We start from the raw sequence: 21,420 nt of genomic DNA on the forward strand, positions 1-21,420 counted from the left end.
AGGGGTGACTTGATTATGTCTGTAAGTATCTATATGGGCAACAAATATTTGATAATAGGCTCTTCAGTGTAGCAGAGAAAGATACAACGTTGAAGCTGAAATTAGACAAATTCAGACAGGAAAGAAGGTGTAAATGTTTAACATTGACGATAATTAGCAATTGGAATAATTTACCCAATGTCATGGTTGATCTCAGTCACTGGCAATTTTTAAATCAAAATTGTTTTTCTAAATATACTTCTAAAAGGTATGCTCTAAATTTATTTTTGGATAATTTTTATGGTCTGTTATATAGGAGTTCAGATTAGATGATCACAATGATCCCTTCTGGTCTTGGAATCTATGAACCTATACCTTGGATCTTTCATTTGTGACCCCAGGTCACTTTCTACAAGAGTTGGTATTGTGGGGGAAAGTACTGTTGACCTGACCCCATCCCATCCTGTGACAAGATCTATGCACTATATGCAAGAGGCCTACAGGCCTGCATCCTGTAAGACTTAGCTTAAGCTAAGAGCATTTGCATATGCTGGGCCGTGGTATTTTGACCCAGATAATGAACTAGGCCAACCTCTAGCCTAACTGAAGTCCCTAGCTGTCCGTTATATGTACACCCCTCCCCCCAAACCTGCAAAGGCTCCTAGACAAAACGCAGCCACAAGCAAACCGCAGATCTTGATAATAACTAAGTGCGTTAGCACAGTGCTAATTATGAAACTGTTTATTTTAGCTCCTTATAAGGCTTTATTAACAATGCTTGAGTAATTAAAAAAAATTAAGGAAATGTATCATTTGACTTGGATGTAAAAAACTATATAAGACTGGTATTATAGGGGCAGGACAGAGAGACCGGGGTGGCATCTGCATGTGGCCATCTGTCTCCCTCTCCCTGCATGCTTGTATTCAATAAAAGGACCTCAGGCTGTTTGAACGAAACAGATGGTGTGACTCGTTTTCCACAACAGTATAATAACCTTTGTGTCCTGGCCATATTCCAGCCAGGGAAATTGCATTCTATTTAAATCCCCCTTCATTTTCAGGTGGATAGATTTATTTCACCTACTGTTGAGCAGTGCTGTTAAACTGCCACCAATTCTGTCCTCAAGATGTCTGCATTTCATTGGTGGAGAGAGATGTTGTTTTTTTTTGTATGTGCAGAGTTGTAGTGCACTTTGAGATCGCTCTGAGGTGAAAGACACTAATAAAATGTAAGTTTTCTATTACTAAATTGTGCTTGGAATCTGGAACTGGGGCTACCCAGGAAATGGTGAAGCCCTCTAGGGAAGGGAGAAGTTGCAAGAGTGGGAGATAAAATGCTTGGGTTTGGAAGTACTGAGAACACAGTAATCTCTGTGACCAGCAGCGGTTAGTATCACATAGCTGATTGTGGATAGTGTGGGAACTGAATCACTCTCCTCTGTGAAAGGTGGCAGTTTCAAGCCCCTGGGGAAAAATAGAGCATAGTGTTTTTTTCTGAAATTGCTTTGTCTCTATTTACAAGTCATGGGATGGCCTACTTGCTAGCACACTACAGTTGTACCCCCTTTCCCATTTGTATTACTGTCCTATTTCTCACCTCTTTTTCCCCCATATAGCTGCCCTGGTTTTCCGATTTCTCTGTGCTACGTATGTGATGCCTCAGGTTCTGAATGCACTCATGAGTGTGGGGTTTTTTTTAAACATATGTACATACAGTGATGTGGCTACAAAAACAGTCAGTGAGATGTTTTGGGTGGGCTTTGTACACAGAGGCATCACAGCCAGAAAAGGGAGAATAGTTGCTCTGACTCTAAGGCCACCATACCTGATAATGCTGCTGTTAGAACTGGGTATCTCATTACCAGAGTGATACTTGGACACAAGCTGCAGAAATGATCAAGGGGTTGGAGGAAAGAATGAACTCTATACAGGATGGTTAAGATGGCAGAGCTGGGAATGTCATAACCAACAAACATTTGCGATATATTCCTAGACATAAACTTTTAAAATGGAGTTAAAATAGAGAGTACATTAGAGATGTTGTAATGATCCCAAATGTATTAAACTAAGGAAATCCATAGTTAGGGTTAAATATATAAAATCCAGTCATGTTAAAATATGGAAATATACATTGAAGATATCCAACCAATCTTAACTCTGCCCTACTACAGGTCTTCCAACTTCCTCTGTAGATAAAGCTAACTGGAATCTTTTGCATGGATTACATCTAAACTTTTTATGATTAATGCTAACTTTGCCCTTTGCTATTCTTTATAACTGAATGCTTATCCTTCAGCAGGAACTTTAACTCTGCCCTGGAATGACACCATGAGGGGGAGACAAATGAAAAAAATCTGTTTTAACAAATCAGTTTCCACAAACACTAAAATGCCTTAATCACAATTGTGTAGTTTTTATAGAGAGTCAATACTCTGTCCCATTGACAGAGAGACACCCTTCTCAAAATGGCCACCAACTGAGGGCAGTCACGCTGAGAACAATGGGAGATGGCAGCCATTTTGAAAGAGGGCAGCCTGTTTCAGCCTCTGTGAAAGAAGCTTTCACTTATGGAAAAATAACAGGGGGAATGACCATTAATAAAATTAAAGGGTGGCACACTTTATTGCTTCTTTAGGCCGAGTTCATTGAACACATGCCCAGGGCTTGTTGCATTCCCTGGCCACAAGCTCCCTGTGCGACTGTCCATTCCCTTGTATTTCAGGTCCCTCCCTCTTTCCTCTGATCCCGGGGCTCTGTGTGCTTCCCTCTTACCCCCAACTTTCTTAGGGTATGTCTTCACTAGGAAGGCTGCAGCTGTGCTGCTATAGTGCTTCACTGTAACCACTCACTACAGCAACAGAATCCCATTTCTGTAATTAATCCATCTCCACGAGAGGTGTACCTACTTTGAAAGAAGAATTCTTTCATTGATCTAGCACTGTCTACACCAGGGGTTAGGTCAGCTTAACTATGTTGCTCAGGGATGTGAGTTTTTCACACGCTGAGTGATGAAGCTGGGTCGACTTAACTTTTTAGTGTAGACCTGGGCATATTCTTCCAGTTCGTTTGTGCCTTTCTCGCTCATGGTGTCAACACTTTTTTAAACTATTGGTGGAGATGGGAAGAGCTAAAATGGTGGGTATTATGCTTGAATGTGTTAATGGCTGCCATCAACCAACAATTACAGAGGCAGTTGAATCTGGTAGCTCTGCTAACAAACGGCTCATTGTGTCCCCCATTTTCCCCCTTTTGTTTTTTTCTAGCTTTCACCAAAATCAGCAGGGTTCCCTGAAATTTGGAATTGATCAGATGGAGTGTTCAAAATTTATTATATTACAGCCACACTGAGAGATGCTATCAAGTTGCATGTAAGGCCTTGCATGCTCCACAAGAACAACCCCCAAACCAATCTAACACAGACAAGGTTTCAGTGCGTTTAGGGAGCCTGCTCAGATTAGAGGTCTGGAAAAGTATGACACTGAGTGCTGTGTTTCTTAAATGGCCCATTTTAGTTAATTTTAAGTCCTAAATAAACCATTTTAGGGCTTGTCTACACTTACAATGCTGAAGTGGTGTAGCTGCACCACTGTAGCACTTAGTGAAGACACTATCTATGTCAACAGGAGAGCTTCTCCCATCGGCGTAGGATCTCCACCTCACCGAGAGGCGGTAGCTATGTTGATGGGAGAAGCTCTCCCATAAACATAGTGCTGTCTAAACCGGAGTTAGGTTGGTATAACTACATTGCTTAGGAGTGTGGATTTCCACACCCCTGAGAAACAGTTATGATGTAAGTTGGTAGTGTAAACCAAGCCTTAGTTTTAAACTCATATAGAAAAATAATTCCATGCACAGTATTAGTGCTGTCACTTTCGGGAGGATACGCTATATTTTTCATGCATAAGAGATTGGATCCCTGTTTTAAATTCACACCTTAAATACAGACTTGCTACCAACACCTCCATAATAAAGCCACGGGTGGGAAGGAGAGGGTTAGGAGTAGTATCACTGTAACAAGGAGGAATGGGATGAAATTAAGTAGTAGTCAGTTTAAACTGACTAGAAGCAAAACTTCTTGACAGTCGGATATATGGTATTGGGTGTGAAATAATCTCTTGGAGGAAGGAGTGGGAGCACCTTCCTTTGGGACACTGGAAACCAGACTGGACACAGCTCTGGGAAATAGATTGTAATTGTTCTTTAGTGGTTTGCATTAGATGGTACTTAATTTAGGTCTTTTACATCTGTAATTGCAGTGATTGAGTTGTCTGCCTAATAAGTCCTATCTAGCAAGCTGCTTGCCTTCCCCAGAAAGTGTAGCTTGAATTTTTTGTCCTTGTTTTAGGTTTGCAACTGTGAGATATGACCAGGGAACCAAGAACATTAAAAACCAGTTCATGCATCTGACCAACTACAGTGTCAACAAGAAGAGTGGAGATTATGTCAGGTACTTAGAATTGCCAAAGAGATGAGAGGATGGGCTTCAGTTCTTGGAGGCGGAACCAAATTCACACCAGGGTGGGGGCACAAATTTGTACAACTGCATCTAAGTATGGCTTTGAAAGGTCAAGTGGTGATCCTGAGGCACAGGCCAGTTATGTGAGCCCTGCTTCCTTGGTTTGTTTTAGCTGTGATGACCCTGAAGTGGAGGATTATGGGAACAAGTGGAGTATGAGTGCGATGCTGAGGTACCTGAAACAAGAAGGGAAAGACACAACGAGTGAGTAGAGATCCCCTTTGGTTCCTTCCTTGTGTCCTCAGCTGTGTCCACCAGCAAGAAATCCTAGGAAGAGCCCTACTCGGTTCCATCTCGGGCAGAGGGCAGGATTGTTCCCTGTGATATATTCTCTAGAGCTATGGCCAGCCCTAGTTCTTAGTGTTCCCAGCGGGGAGGACCCCAAACTGTCTCTTGCATGGAATATAGTTCAACAGACTGTCGGGATGTTTCCTGATATTCTTCCCAAGTTTCCCTTTCTTAATGTCATTCTGCTCCTCCTAGTTATAACTTCTGATACCACCCTAAATGCTTCCCCTCCCTCCACGGCTCCCATGGCTTGTTCAGTCTGGTGAGTCATCAACCTCTTGAGAACCCTGCAATTTAATGAACGGATGACTGGTTACCTGTGTCGTTTTGAATGACTTTTCATGCCCCAGGTTTTTGCTGAGTTTTGTTTTCCATCTGAGTGCTTATGTTCTGTAGAACAGCTCCCTCTTCCACACCTTTGCCAGGTCTGCTTTGATGCATTTGCACAGCAAAATGCAATTTTCTCTTAAGGGACAACTTGCCTGATACTGAGTCCTTAGCCAAATAGTGTTACTATGTCCATCCTATAAGTATTACCGGGGAACTTAGAGGATGGAGGAAAGGATTTGAATCAAACTTCTAAGTGAAACTAAGCCTTTCCCAATTTTATGTGCATGGTTATGCAGTCACTTGTGCTCACTTGCACAAATTAATGTTCTCTCAGTTGCACACGTGATTAGATATTGATACAGATCATTTGAACATTCGGTTATACAGTATAATGTCCAATGTAAAGTGATAAATTCTCCTAAATAAGCCAACCACTGAGAGAAATTAGGAAGACATTCCAATGAATTGGTTATTCCATAATTGTCCAGCTAGAGCTTTCTTGCTGATGCTGGTGTCAGACAGAATGCTGGGCTAAGAACACCAGTCTGATCTGGGACAGCAGTTCCTGTATTCTTATGCATGTGCAGGAACACTTGTGTACACCTGCCTACCCACTCATGTGCACACATCCATGCTTCCTCTTGTACAGATGCTCAAACTTGCATGCCTACTTGTGCTTACCTAGGCATATGCACACGTGTTCCCCCAAGTAGGAAAATAGTAATTGCAGTACTAAATTAGACCAGAGGTTTATCTAGTTCAGTGGCCAGTATCAAAAGGGAGTTGCCAACAAAGAAAGTTGTTGTTGTTGGGTTGTCTTTTTTTTTTTCCTAACCCCCATTAGTTTGGCTTGAGCAGTAGAGTTTCTCTAACACTCTCGATTAGTTAATCCTTAAAACTCAGCGGGTGGGTGGGTGGGTGATCACTCATGCTAAATTGTGCTGTCATACATGCAACATTCTTCTGCTTATGCTTGCTTGCATTTGTTCTTGCACTCCTGTGAGAATTCACTTGAGTGCTCCTGCCCTGGGGTATTTGTGTTCATGTATGCACTCATGATCTCTTGCTCCTCTGGGTGTCCACATACACTCTCATTTGCTTGATGTTACCCGTGGGGTCACCCATGCTCAGATTCACATGCAAACCCAGGAGAGCATTTGCACATGAGTTCAATCCCTGCTTCACATTTTGTTTTTGTTTTTGTTCCCCCGTCTCACAGCACTGATGGCCAATGTGGAGGACCTGATTATTAAGACCATTATTTCTGCTGAGCTGGCCATTGCCACAGCCTGTAAAACCTTTCTTCCACACCGTGGCAGCTGCTTTGGTAAGGAGCCCAGGGATTGTCTTAACACATGGGGCTGTTGCAGGTTCCCTTTTCTCCTGGGTGTCTGTTACCTGCTGCTTCTAGCCCAGGTGTTGTGTGGAAAAACTTGGACTCCATACTGGGCTAGCAACAGAGGGAAATTTGGGTTTGGCTCTCTGTGAAGCCATCCCAGACTGTGGGATTGACCCCAGAGTCACTGTCACACATAGGGGGGTCCTATGATGAGAGGGGTGCTGGATTCTATGATGAGAGGAACAGGGCTACAGTTCAGAGGGAACCTATAGGGTGTTGGGCATACTGGAGTTACTGGCCCATTAGTGGCCCTGGAAAGGGTGATAGGTTGAGCACGCATTGAGATTGGTCCCTAGAAGGAAGGCTTGTTGCATATGAGTGTTGATGATGCCTGCTGGGCTTGCTTTTGTGTGACTGTACCACATGGCGGCGGCAGAGCCTACCTCTGGCTGAGGCTGTATACAGAGCTATGTGTTGGCAATGGGAAGGGGAAGCTTGGAACAGTTCCAAAAAGCGGCGGCTGGTACCAGTGCATGCCTCCTCCTGCTTTCCAATGGCAGCTCCTCAGCCTTCCCTGAGGTGGCCTCCTCCTGCTTCCAGCTGCTCTCTGCAAACACAGAAGGCAGGAGTCCCAGAATAGAAGATTGCTGAGTGCAGAATCAGTCTTATGCTCAGTCAGTGCTTGCACTAAAGGCTACTAGTAGCTTAGGCTGCCCTGTGTTCAGGGACCCAGGGGAATAGGCTGTCTGAGCACAGCCATGACACGTAAATCCCTTCTGCTGTGGGATTCTTGAAGGTTGGCAGCACTACATATATCTCCATGAGTGTAATGTTAATGCTGCCCATTTTGGATCCTGTGAGCTGACAGGATAGAGTGAGGGACCCAGAGAGGAGGTATGCCTGGGCATGTATGGTATCAGGTGGCAGGCTACCTCTGAAAGCTGGCCAGCTTGCAGGGTCTTTGCTTTTCTGTGTAGCTTTGATCCCTTCTTTCAGAGTCACCGAAACTCTTGGAACTGATTGGAAACTTAGCAGTCAGATGGAATTGTTTTTAGTAAAGTAGCAGTTTAGCATCTACTCCAAAAATATCAACAGCCCAATAGAGACCTGACCATCTCCCCTGTGTTTCTCCCTCCTCTTCCTCCCCCCCCCACCCCATCTCAGCCCCTGTCTTAAGTTTACTCTGACCAGCTTGTGGAGAGGCTCTAATACTCTGTATGTCCTCTGTGCTGGGTCTGGCTTTGAGGTTATCCTACTTCCTGTTGCCCCCCAGGATTGGATTTAATCACCCTCTTGGTTGCCCCCTCCCTCCGCCACCTCCCACGGGGCTGCTGTCCCACAAACCAATTTCCATTCCATTTGTTTGAATATAAACATGAATTAAGAGCTTCCCAGGAAAGAGTTTAAGCAGGAGCCATGCTGCTTCCCAAGGGAGCCAGAGGCATTCCTGGAGTGCCATACTTGCTGCCACCTTCCCTCCCCCCTCTCAGCCAAGTGGTTGGTCATGGTCCTGAGGACCCTGAGCTGCGCCTTGCCTTCCTCCATTGCCCAATCTTCATCCCAGTGCCCTGGTCTCACCCTTTGACGCCCTGCCCCTGCTATTTGTTTACAACAAGGACACTTGCCAGCTAGGGATGTTCAAGATAGCTGACTCTGCAGTCACAAATATTAGTGAGAAAACTGAATGAGACCTAAATGGCAGAAGGTGGAATCCCTTTGGAGGCTATTTTCTCTCTGTTCCTTCCTCTGCTTTGGTAGCAAACAATGCAGCCTTGAAATGACGTGCTGGGAGGTATGGCCTATCCAAAACACAGGTTCAGTCAGGCCTGTCTATTTGATCTTTGTACCTTACTGGTGTTTCTCCATGATCTCTCTAGTCAGGTCATACTACAGAACCTTGTTCTCTCCTCTGTTGGGATGGGGGAGAGGCTGGCTTCCCCTGTGCTCCTGGCCCAATCTTTCATGGTGCTGGAGATACAAGTCTTCCCCCATACCATCCTGGTTCTCATATGCTCTTTCTGTAGGTTAGACGCTATCTCTCCTCTTCTGCCTGGTTGGGATACTGCTGGGGACTTTAGGAGAATGTTGGTAATGAATGTGGCAGTAGCTGGCCAGCCTGCAGAGTCCTAACCTCAACCAGTCCTACAGATCTTCTGCCTACTCTTGAGCAGTTTCACTGACAGGCCTGCTGTTCAGCATAGAAGAACATTGTAGGGGGCTGTATAAATTTTATGGCTGCCATGTTTGTGTATGGGGGTGGGGGAGCACAAAGCTCTGAGAACTTGTTGCTTTGATCTGTGCAGCTGCCAGTTGATGCTCCTGCTGGCTGTGGCTTGTGGTTTCTAAATGGCTCTTAATTCATTAAAATTGGGCTGCAAGTGAAATTCTTAGCTTGTTGTTCTCAGGGAGACTAAGCTGTGGGGGTCAGACCTGATACAGCTGCCTGAACTTGTTCACCAGCTAAACTATGAAGCCTGAGCCCATGTCAGTGGCTGCCCCAGATTGTTCCCTAAGAAGACTTCTCTTGTAATGGAATTGGTCTGACTTTAGAAACATGCTTATAAGAGGAATCTCGTCTTCTGGGGCATTTGCACCTTTTCACTGCACCTAGTCTAGAAAGACCCACACAAGGTGGCAAGCTTGGTTTCCTTCGGAAGCCCTTTCCCTCGTGGTGAGGACTCCTCTGCCTAATCAAGTTCTTGGTTTTCTAGCCCCTTCATCCTGAAGGATCCCAAAACACTACACAAACAGTTGCTTTCCCTTACACTAAAATGCATCCCTTTCTGGGATGGGATGTGACAGCTGTTCAAGAGTGCACAGCAGTGCTCCAAAACTTTAAGGCAGGAAGTGAAGAAAAAAATTATATCCAATCAAAATTGCAGGGGGAATTTAGGGGCAGAAGTAGTTACTTGTGTTAGAATTTGGCCAGAATCCCAGGACTAACTCAGCTACCGTTAAAAGAATCATAGGATCCTAAATGACCACAAATGGTCAGGCCCTTGATTTTGTCTCATTCCAAAGTCAGCATTTCAAAGTGTAAATATAGTGACCACTGTCATCCCATTGGGGCATTGCTTTGGATTTAAAACCGGCAGGGAGAATGCCACCTACTTAAATCACCAGCACCACTTTCTGAAGCACCCTGAATTTTCTGTGGCTGTGGGGGGGGTGTCTCTCATTGAAGCAATGACCTGGTTTGACCCTATGTAGCTTGAGAAATGTGACTGAATCACAGGCCTAGGTGGTCTAGCTGCAGACATTATATATACATTCTCACTAAGCATTCATTTGGCAGGCAGTCTGGAAAATGCCAGTATTCTAAGGTCAAAGCAATACAGTCCCTGCTTTCAGGGAGAAGATGTCCTGCTCCTTGGAGGTAATAGAGGAAATGGACACACCCTCCTTTCCCCATTCCAAAAAGGCAGAGGAGTAAGGTCAAACTAGCATCACATGGAAGTAGATGTAATCTGGAGATAAGGGGTGAAGGTGTTAGATCCTCTATAGGGAGGAAACTAACAAGTTGACCTGTGCTTTGTGCAGGCTCTGGGAAAGCTGCAGGATACAGGCTCTGACAGCAACAGGTTAACTCCGAGGGAGGATGGGATAGTACTTTGGATAGGCCTTTGCAGAAGTGATTCAGTATGAGGAGGCAGTGGCTTTGGAGTGCCTGGGTTCAAGCCAATTAAAGGCATCATTGTTTTTGCCTCCTAGAGTCTGGGCTTCTGGGTGGGCTAAGAAAGGCCCCGGTGTTGTGCTGAGGCCCACTTTGAAGCAAACCTAACCTTTCCCCAGGGTGGTTGGTGGGGGATGGTGTGAAGGCTGCAAGGCTCCATTGCTACAACCCTTCTCTGCACTCATTGAAACAGCCTGAAGAATATAGTGGGTCCCTGCTCACTATTGGCAGAGATCAATCCAGCAGCTAGGATGTTGCATTCTTTCCACTCTCAAAGGCGAAGGCCAGAATACTCAGGATATTTCTTGATCTTGGCAGGACAATGATAGGGTGTCTTAATCCTAGGGCTGAATTGCTCAGAATAGTGCTGCTAGCAAGCTTTCATGGGACTGTCAAGGTGTGGTGTGGTAGAAACAAGAGACACTCATGCATGCTCTGTGATTCCACTCTAGAGCCATGCACTACTGGTTATCTCTACTGAGACTTAGTCTTATCATAAGCTCTCGATGGATATTACAGCTCTCTTGTCCATTGTTTGTGGGCATTACCACTCCCCGGATTGTAGTGTAGATTCCGCTGGGCATAATGGGTCTGCTTTCTTGTGAAAACTTCTCACATAGATTCTCCTGGAATCTACTCCTGTTTGTTTCATACTTGAATCTGGAGAATTCTGGGTGGCTGAGTGATCAACTTGTCCATCCCACTATGACTAAATGGCATGAATACAGGCTTTTGAAGTGGAACCTAGTGGACTGGTCCCAGGTTTGTATGGAAGTGCAGGAGCTCCTGCCCCTCTCCCACAGACAACTTTGTTCTATTGTAGCAACTCGTGCTCCTATCAATGACCTTAATCTTTTTGGATGTAATACAGGACAGTGGTGCTATGTCCTTTGAAGTCTCCTGGCTGTTTTTCATCCCTTTGCCATCCAATGATTTTCCAGGGATGCTATATGGAGATGGGGAAACTCTCTCTCTCTCTTTACACAGGACTTCAGAACAACTGTTTCTTGGAAGAAAGGGTATGCCATTTTCTAATAGTGGGTATGTAGAACTAATGTGATGTAATGAGACATAATCCTTCCCCTAAGCCAGTGGTCCCCAAACTTTTCAATGTTATGCCTCCCCTTACCCCTGTCTGCACTCCCCCCACCGGGAGCCAGGGCTGTGCCGCAGCTCTCAGTGGGGATGGGTAGGGGAGGGACGTGGACAGGGGTAAGGGGGCTGCAGCTGGGGGCAGGTCTTGGGTCAGGAATGGGATCTCAGCCTGGGAGTGGGGGGGGGGCAGGGCTGGAGGCAGGGCCAGGGCGGAGTGAAACTGGGTGGCACTGGCCTGGGCCTGCTGTGCCCCTTGCCCCCCCCAGCATTCCTTTGTGCCCCCCAGTTTGGGGACCACTGTCCTGAGCACTGGATCGCACCACCCATGATCTTATTGCTGATAGATTGCCCTTCTGTGGTCTGCATCACAGGAATCCTGGCTGGTACTGCAGAGCTAGTGTATGTTCACATTGCCCCCTAGAATATTCTGTCCATCACTGGTCTACAGATTAGTCATCACATATGGAGGTGGTGTAGCCACTCTTTCTCAGCTCAAATGCAGGCAGAGTTCATGCTAATCAAAATCCTTTGCATTAATCCACTTAATTTGTAAATTCAGACACAACACTAACCTGGAATCCTGCTGATCTTCCTCGATCTCCAGACACCAAAGGCCTCCTGAAAATAGAGATTTTTTTTCAATGAAGCAGTGAAGTTTACAAGCCTCTCTGTTGGCTTGTATCATCTGCCTGGATATTGACGCCTCTAATATGAGATGGTGCTGGGCAATCTTTTGTGTCCTTTACCTTAACTTTTTCACAGGTAATCTCCAGCCTCTTAGAGCCTACCAGCCATACCCTGGACTGGATCCTCTGGCTGGATGCGCAAGAACTGTCTCCGTATCAATCAGTTATACTGTAGTAGCCTCAGGGAGCTCCAGTCATGGAGCAGGTCCCTGTTGTGATAGATGCAGTACATAAACGGAACAAAAAGGCAGCCCCTGCCCTGAGGAATTTGCTGTCTAAGACAAGAGACAACAGATGGATACAGACATGCAAGGGCATGTAAGGAAACAATGAAACAATATTGGTCAGCATGAGTGGCTAGTCTTAGCACACCAGCAGCCTAACAGTTTGTCATGCTGTCTCAAGTAGGCCTGACCATGAGTTCCTATCATAGTGAAGACTGTCAAAAGCAGGGTAGACATCCTGAACTAGTGGTGTGTTCTGTAATTAGATTTCACCAAGCCAGTACCAAATGTGAACTCCTGGATCACTCTAATACCCTTACACTTTTTTCTCTCTCTCTTCTCTCTCTCCTCCCCCCCCCCCCCCGACACACTGAACTTACTTATAAATGGTCACTTATACCAAAAATCACAAATAATCCAGGTTACTTGCAGCCCCAGAGACCAGTCACTCACCTAGGTAGAATTGCGTTCTAGATCTCATATTGAAGATGACACTAGTAGCTAATTCTATAGTAAACTAACTATACATTTATTAGCTAAGAAAAGGGAATAAGTTATTGAGAAATTAAAACAGATAAAATATATGTACAGGTTAAGAAATCTGTAATTCCAAAATGGTGACAAATGTAATAAATGGCCCATTTTCCAAAAGTCTTTTCAGGGTACCCAGATTGTCTGGGGGCATCATTGCTTTGCTTTGCATTTGGTATCCCTCCCTGTAAGAGTCCAAACAAGCCAGACATCTTTAGCTGAATCCATACTTGTAGCTTCTTTTTATAGAAAACAAGCTGATGGTCACCACCCACATGGGTTCTTTCTTTAAATGTACTCCTCTTGCTCTCTCCAGTCAGAGTCTTTGACCTCCAGTCATCACACACAATGACCACTTGCCTTCAAATGTGCAGGAATTAGTACTTTCCTGTTAAAATTCTTAATTTTCTTTATGCAAGGCTTTTTCTCATTTGATGAGTTATTTACTTAGGGGTATATACAATGTAAATGATCGCTATTACTTTATAACAGGCTACAGATAAGTGAAAATAATGCATTTAACATCCCATTAGTTTTCATGAAGTTTAAACACTAAATACATTCTTATACAATTAAGAACCACTTTAATCTATTATATTAATACACAAGTGAAATGGCCTGGGGTTTTGGCATGAGCTGGTACCTAGTCTGCCAGCATGTCACTGTTTTCAAGTTTTTGTATGCTTTATGGCAGAGGAGAGTTTTAAGAAGAGAGCTGAAGGAGAATGAATTAATTGTACCCTTATCATGATTTAGGCCGGTGACTCTTAGCCTTTCCAGACTACTGTACCGCTTTCAAGAGTCTGATTTGTATCTTGTTCCCTCACGTTTCACCTCACTTAAAAATGACTTGCTTACAAAATCAGACCTAAAAATACAAAAGTGTCATAGCATACTATTGCTGAAATTGCTTACTCTCATTTTTACCATATAATTATAAAATCAATCAATGTGTGTGTGTAATATATATAAAAATAATACTTTTCATTGTATAGCATATAGAGCAATATAGATAAGTCATTGTGCATGAAATTTTAGTTTGTATTGACTTTGCTAGTGCTTTTTATGTAGCCTGTTGTAAAACTAGGCAAATATCTAGATGAGCTGATGGACCCCCAGGGCTACATGTGTCCCTGGTTGAGAACCATTGAGTTAGACCACTTTCTTCTCCAAGCAGAAATAAGAGCTCTCCTTTCACAGCAGGAAGAAACTAGCCATATGGTCTGCCCTCAAACTTCATTATTTTTGGAAAACTCTGCCCCAGCAAGAAGCCAAGGATACCCTTGATGAAAAAATATTCCTGCACCGCCACTAAAGCTGTAGGGATGAAGGGGAAGGCCCTGAAGTGAGTCTTTCTCAGATGCAACCCCAGATGGTTGTCTTGAGCAATTGTCCCTCAACTTCCAAATTCCTCACCTGTAGAGTCTCCCAAAGCTCAGTATTCTCCCTCATATTGTTCAACATCTATATGAACCATTGAGGGAGCTGGGGAGACAACATGGACTGGAGTGCCATAGTATGCAGAGAGCACCCAGCTCTACTTCTTTTACATACAATGCAAACTGTACCATCTCTGAGCACTTGCAGGGCCTACCTGAAATTAACACCTGGATGAGAGCAGCTGGCTAATGCTGAGCCCAAGCAAGATTGAGGTGATGCTGATAGGAATTGAGAAATGCTTTTGAAGACCATATCTGACATCCTCCATTGTCTGCTCTTGGATTAAGTCAGTTCTTTGACTCTTCAGTGGAACTGGAGGCCTAAATAGCTATTATGAAAGAAAAATGCTGACTTATATCTGCAAGCAGCCATGCTATTGTTGCAGCTCTTGATATGGTGTGTGTGTGGGTGCGTCCCTCCTTCTGTACCTGATTATTACAATTATCTAGGAATAAATCCTTCCTTCCTGCTGAAAAGCTTCACCTAGTATAAAATGCAGCAGCTTGCCTTGGTTATGCACCATCACCCTGCTGCTGTTCTCCCTGCTTTGGCTCTTGAGTGAATGAGAGTCCCTGTCCTGATATTTAAAGCCCTCTATAAGATTGGTCCTAACTGCTTGAAAGTTCACCGCTCCTGCTACTGTAACCTTCCACAGTGACTCTGTTCCACTGAATCAATTAAACTTAAGAAATAATGAGAGTCTTGTGAGTGCACTTTCATGGGAACTGGACCTAGTCTGAAATTCCTTCAAAAGAGAGTGACAACTTTGGACCTCACACAACTTGGAACTAAATCTAAAACTTTGCTTTGCTATGGCTTTCCCTCATAGTTACACCTCCTGCTATCTAATCAACTGACTCACTCCTACATAAGAGGAGTGTGATATTGTTTGTTTTTAATTCTGAGGGTCACCTGGCTGTTAGGGAGATTAGTGTTGTAGCAGAACCTGGATAGACAGATGTCCCCTCTTTCTCATGCTGTAGAATGCTGAGAATGGAAGCATGGTGGAGGCAGCAGTTAGCCAGCTCTGAACTTTCTTTGGGGTGAAAAGAAATGTAGCTGTCCTCTTCAGAGTAGCTTAGCTATGTTGAACACTAAGCCCCATCTTCCTTATGGGAATTGCAGAGGCGAGTCTGGGGAACTGAGCTGTGTCTGGACTCTAGGGCTACCTCACACCTTCCAGGAGACTGCATGAGGATGGCTGGTAAAGAATGAGAAGTGTTGCTTTGCTATTAGTTATGCAGGAGAGCTTTCCCTTCCCCTGTAAGGGAGGGGGATATCCCTGAGCCTTCTGGTGGGGTGGGTTTGGGAGCCCTAGTTGCAGCGATCCTTTTGCTGAGTGGGAGCTCATGTTCCTAAGTCTTGGCATCAAACACTGCCTTCTGATAGCTTGCTAGAGCCTTTGAAATTGTGTGAGGACGAAATAGGTTTTTGTGGTTCATAGTAGCTGAAGAAGGGGAGTAGGCTAAGGATCTGAGGTGTGGAAACCTGGTTGCCCATCTGCCAGCTCCCCCTATTTCCTCAACATTAGGGATGCAAGATGGGCTGTCACAGACCTGATGCTGCCCTTGCCACAACTAAGGAAAAATCCTAGAATACAGTCCTCTTTCAATCCGTCTGCGCGTGCTTGCGCTCTCTCTCTCTCTCTCTGATCCCTCTACAATGGGGAGTGACAACCAGGCTGCCTGGCTACAGCTGCAGGGGAGACACCTTTGCTCTCTGGTGTTCTCACAGGGGCTTCCCCTCTTCATGCTGCTTACATGTGAGTTCAGTATCTTTGCCTGCAGAAGAAGAAAAGATGGGGTGAGAGTGAGGCATTTTTCGGCGTGAAATCGTCCTCGTTCATTCTCCAAATTGTGACATAGGCTAATGAAACACTTCTGGGAGATGTGGGATGCTGGAGTTTTTTTACCTATGATTTGTGTGCAGTAGTTCTCAGCCAGTGTCAGGATGCCCATTGTGCCGAGTATCTCAGTTTTAACTGAGCTCTGCCTGTTGGACTTCTCATCAAACTACTGTGAGGGGATCCAGACACAAAGTCCCCATATGCCTTAAGCCAGGGGTTCTCAACCTTTTTCTTTCTGAGGCTCCTCCCCCCAGCATGCTATAAAAACTCCAGGGGCCGTCGGGGGGCCTCTGCGTTCCTGGCTTCAGCCACAGGAGGGGCTTGAAGCTTTAGCCATGCAGGGCTTCTGGACTTCAGCCACCAGGCAGGAGAGAGCTGAGGCTTCAGCTGCCCTGGGGCGGGGTTCTGCCCTGCAGGGGCATCAGGACTTTAGACTGGGAGCTTCAATCCTGCTCCTTGGCTTTACCCCTGCAAGGGGCATCTGGGCTCAGAGCCCCCCACAGCTCTGCTCCAGTTTCAGCCCCATGGGGTGTTGGGCCTTGGGGTCCCCACACTTCAGCTGCAGGACCCTGTGGCCCCCTGTAACCAGCATGCGGCCCCCCAGGGGCCTCAGATTCCTGGTTGACAACCGCTGCTTTAAGCATCAAGAGTCTGAATGGAGTCCAGACCCTGCCCATAACTAATCTCTAGGTACATTCATGCGATGTGGGTCATCTGCCTAGTACTTCCCCTGACAATTGAGACTTCTTAGTCCAGCTCTCCAGCCCCTGGGACCAGTGCTAACCCCCCAGATATTCCCATATCTTAAATTCCAGCTGAGAGAATGGTCTAGATTTACAGTTCACCTCTTCCGGGTAGTGTGATAGGTATAGCATATAACACACACAGATGTGACACTGGATTTTAAAACACCATTGCTCTTTACTTAAAGAGAGAGAGCACAAGAGTGTATAGATCCTTTAGAAAACAAACACCTGATCACAATGCCCCCCATTCTAGCTCACTCTTCTCTTGCAGAACTGTGTAGAAGCATTTGTGGTACTGTCTCCTTGGTCCAGTGCATGCCCTGTAAAAGTAAAAGGGATCAATCTTGTTCCTGTTAGGCACACGTGCCCCATCCTCTCTATAAGTGTAAGACCAGCATATAAATCAGCAACAGCAATGTTCAAAAACACATAAGACATGGTTCCTGCCCCAGAGAACTTAGTATCTTAATAGATAAGACAAAGGGTCGGGAAAGGGATGCAATACAAGCAGAACAATCAGGGTGCTGACTAGCAAGTGTCTTCTTAGTTTCACTTATATATAGCAGTGAAGGAAAGGAGGGATGGGACATTGAGGGGGTGGGGGGGAAGGATGGGAAAACAGGGAAAAAAGAGTGGGAGAGAATGATGGGGAGAGAGAAGCATGGAAGGTGAAGTTGGTAGCTAAGGTACTGTGAAGGGCAGGAGGAGAGAATGGAAGAAACAACCAGGCAGCAGGGGAAAGGATGTCCAGTCTAAACCAAAGCCATTCTCTAGTTCTTGGCTTAGGGGGTGGAAGGTTGCAGACCAGCAGTTGCTATTGACCCACTCATCTTTTCCATCTAGCTGCTTGGCTGTCCCTCAGGTTTTGTTGTACACTGGGAACTACAGGGTCCTCACTCTGGCCTAGACTGTCTTTTGGAAGAATGTGCTTATCCTATCCATGAGATTTTTTTTCTTGTTCAAAAGCCTTAAATGTTCACGCTCTCAACCTCTTCCTCCTTCCCTCTCCCCTGCCACAGCCTTCCCAGCCTGGGAAACGAGAAACCCTGATGCAGATCAGCCTAACTTTCTTGGGCTGGACCAACTGATTGATTCTGTGCTGTTTTGCTTCCCACTCAACGTCTGGCTACAGGGCCCAGAAAAACATGCAGGCAACATTCACAAATTGTGCTGCTGTTTCCTTCTCCTCCAAGTCCCCCCAGCAGCTTACTATAGCAAGCTGTAGGAGCTCTTGAACAGCTGCCTGCAAAGGCGGATCTTGTCAAACAGTCCTGCTCCCCAGGCATGAATGTCAGGTAGGCGACAAAACGCTGGGGGCAGAATTCAAGGAGAGCAGCATGGTACAGTAATTCTGTTGCTCTCATTCCAGGCATTAGGGAACTGATCAATTCTAAAACCATGGAAATCCTTCTCCTGTGCCAATCCCATGTTCTGCAATATTTTAAAAAAATGTGCATAAGTTGCACTGATGTTAACTCTCTCCAACACTTAGTACTGTTCCAGGAAATTGCCTTGGTGCCAACTTATTTCAGTCATATTTGTGTACCATCTTTCTTGTAAGTTGTGTCCCAAAATGAGAGGATGTGCTGTATAGAATGAAATAAAATCAGTCTTGGAATGGGAAGCTGGCTTTAGTCTGACCTATTAGAGAGGAGTGCATCTAGCACATGTAATACATTCTGAGTGAGAGAGCATTTTAGAGGATAGGGCGAGAGGCTTTTTTTAACAGTGATTTACAAAGTGGTGGAGCATCAGTAAAGTTAAGTTACTGGGAGGCTGTCAAAGTGGCAGGAGCTGCAGAGAAAAAGGATCTTGCACCCACCTGGGGATTATGTGGGAGTACGGAGGGAAAGCTAGTGCTAGATGGGTAGATGGAGAGGTTCTGATGGTAAAAAGAATGGAGATCCATGTGGCAGACTAGGGCAAGACATGGAGCAAGGAGGGTGAATTTTTTGTTTTAAACAGGATCCTGGAAACAAAGTAGTTAGTGGAAGTGTTGGAAGATGGGATGATTTGGTTGTGTTGCTTTATGCCTCTGCATGTGAAAATGTAGATAATTCTGCACATGCTAGGGTCTGGACAGCTAGGTCTTGGGGAGGCATGTGTGTCTAATTCTTCCTCTCTTCTACTTTTGTTTGCTGTTCCTGCCTGTGCTCCTCCATTTCTCATCCTTCTTTCTCCAGGTTTTCTTGGGACTAGTTTTCTGGACTCCCCGAGAGCTGGTAGTATCTTTAACTCCCATTCTAGGGAAGCCAGACTCCCATCTGAGAGGGTATCTGAGCTAGAGGGATCAGTAAGCCTCAGATGAGTCAGCTGGCAGGAGTGCCCCAACAGAGGCTCAAATTGGGCATTTTCTGGGCTCCCTGGGGCATTATTGTGTATGAAAGAGACACCATTTGTGTTTTCAGAGCTGTATGGTTTTGATGTCCTTATTGATGCTACTCTCAAGCCCTGGCTACTGGAGGTGAACTTATCCCCATCCCTGGCCTGGTAAGTAATTCCCAGCTTCAAGAAATGGAAGGGCTGGGACCTCAATACCAAAGGTGGAATCTCTGACCACACTAAGTGCAGCACACCAAGTGCATGCCCTGGGCGGGCATGGCTGAGTGAAATCCATGGTATATTGTTCCATTATTAATGGGCTTTGTCATAAATATAAAGGGAAGGGTAAACCCCTTTAAAATCTCTCCTGGCCAGAGGAAAAATCCTCTCACCTGTAAAGGGTTAAGAAGCTAAAGGTAACCTCGCTGGCACCTGACCAAAATGACCAATGAGGAGACAAGATACTTTCAAAAGCTGGGAGGAGGGAGAAAAACAAAGGGTCTGTGTCTGTCGGTATGCTACTTTTGCCGGGGATAGAACAGGAATGGAATCTTAGAACGTTTAGTAAGTAATCTAGCTAGGTATGTGTTAGATTATGATTTCTTTAAATGGCTGAGAAAAGAACTGTGCTGAATAGAATGACTATTCCTGTCTGTGTGTCTTTTTTGTAACTGAAGGTTTTGCCTAGAGAGATTCTCTCTGTTTTGAATCTAATTACCCTGTAAGGTATCTACCATCTTGATTTTACAGGGGTGATTCCTTTACTTCTATTTACTTCTATTTCTATTAAGTCTTCTTGTAAGAAAACTGAATGCTTTTTCATTGTTCTCAGATCCAAGGGTTTGGGTCTGTGGTCACCTATGCAGATTGGTGAGGATTTTTACCAAACCTTTCCCAGGAAGTGGGGTGCAAGGGTTGGGAGGATTTTGTGGGGAAAGACGTGTCCAAACTACGTTTCCCAGTAAACCCAGTTAGAGTTTGGTGGTGGCAGTGGATATTCCAAGGGCAAAGGATAAAATTAATTTGTACCTTGGGGAAGTTTTAACCTAAGCTGGTAAAAGTAAGCTTAGGAGGTTTTCATGCAGATCCCCACATCTGTACCCTAGAGTTCAGAATGGGGGGAGGAACCTTGACAGGCTTACAGAGTGGATCTCCTTTGCTGTTCCTTTTCATATTGACCTGGGTGCAGCAGGCATTCTGAAGGAGTCCAGTTGGGGTTCTGTTTGCTTTCTGACTATTTCTTTGTTACTATTGCTAATAATGTATCTCATAACCTAAGGTCCTATTTGACTACTCATTTTTCTTCTCCTCTCACACAAGTTGTCTCCAGATCCACAATGCATCAGAGATATGTCCCTTCCTGTCCACACAGCTATGAACTGTTGTCCATACAGTTCCTTATCTGTTACTGGAACATCCTCCTTTCTAGCCTCCCCAATACCCATTTTGCCCATGTCTTAAGTCCATTCAGATTGTGGCCACTGAAATTGTTTTTCTGATCCATTCCATACATACATACATACATGCCTGCATACCTGTCCTAGTATTATTGCATACCCTCCTCTCTCCTTCTGCTTTGCCACTGATGCCAGCCTCTGTACCCCATTCATCTTCCACAGAACTGCAGAGCATAGTCTCCTTATGGTCCAACAGTAAAGAACTCTTGGCTGCCAGGGCCTCAGGGGCTTAGCCTGTCTTTCACTCCAGATGATTTTCAGTTAAGCTCTGTGTACATACATGCTTTGTATTTCCCCTTCTATCTGACCGCTGCAGGGTCCATTTACTTTCTCTGATCATTTGTTCACTGCTCCTTAGCATCCATTGATCTGTCATTTTATATGGATGGGTGGTTACTGCTTAACATTAGTATTGCAATAACACCCATTCTGCTATGTGTTGTAGAGATACATGGAAAGCCAGTCTCTTCCCAAGAAGAGCTAACAGCCCTCCCCAAATGATGCCCAAAGGGAATGTGGGAGAGGATTATAATGGAACTGATAGTGTTTAGAGGCAGACATAATTCATTGACTGTTTTTGTGATACAAAGATAATCAACTAGACTTTCCCCATATCTTCCATTCTATTTGTGCTCTCTGAGAACTGATCCACTGGGAACATGATGAAAGGGAATCTGTGTTGGACATTGATGCTTTCCATGAATTGCCAAATAACTGACTCCTCCTGTCTCTTGTTGCATATGGGGACAGTGATGCTCCTTTGGACCTGAAGATCAAAGCTAGCATGATTTCGGACATGTTTACCCTTGTAGGTGAGTGCAATAGAAACTTCAACATGCCTCTTTACTACATGTTAAGGTGCAGTTTTGTGTGGTGTATTGTATTAGGCTTGGATAGATGTCAGGTTTTGGGGTTTGTGTCTGTATGATAATAGATGGGGGTGTTGAG

At 44.9% G+C, this 21,420-nt stretch overlaps 1 protein-coding gene across 12 annotated transcripts in view; it reads left to right on the plus strand.

Annotated features, from left to right (window-relative positions):
• The window catches only part of TTLL5 (tubulin tyrosine ligase like 5), a 210,249-nt gene that overhangs the window by 30,917 nt on the left and 157,912 nt on the right, over positions 1 to 21,420 (plus strand). For all 12 annotated transcript variants that reach the window (XR_012159502.1, XR_012159503.1, XM_073349243.1 and 9 more), the window contains exons 10-14: positions 4,325 to 4,426; positions 4,608 to 4,699; positions 6,333 to 6,440; positions 19,102 to 19,183; positions 21,223 to 21,284. Coding sequence is in view for 10 of the 12 variants with exons in the window: in XM_073349243.1 (XP_073205344.1) it covers positions 4,325 to 4,426; positions 4,608 to 4,699; positions 6,333 to 6,440; positions 19,102 to 19,183; positions 21,223 to 21,284 (446 nt within the window). In the remaining 2 variants the exon portion in view is untranslated. The remainder of the gene's footprint in view (positions 1 to 4,324; positions 4,427 to 4,607; positions 4,700 to 6,332; positions 6,441 to 19,101; positions 19,184 to 21,222; positions 21,285 to 21,420) is intronic.

The sequence above is a fragment of the Lepidochelys kempii genome, chromosome 6 (assembly GCF_965140265.1).
Source record: "Lepidochelys kempii isolate rLepKem1 chromosome 6, rLepKem1.hap2, whole genome shotgun sequence".
NCBI classification, from domain to species: Eukaryota; Metazoa; Chordata; order Testudines; family Cheloniidae; genus Lepidochelys; species Lepidochelys kempii.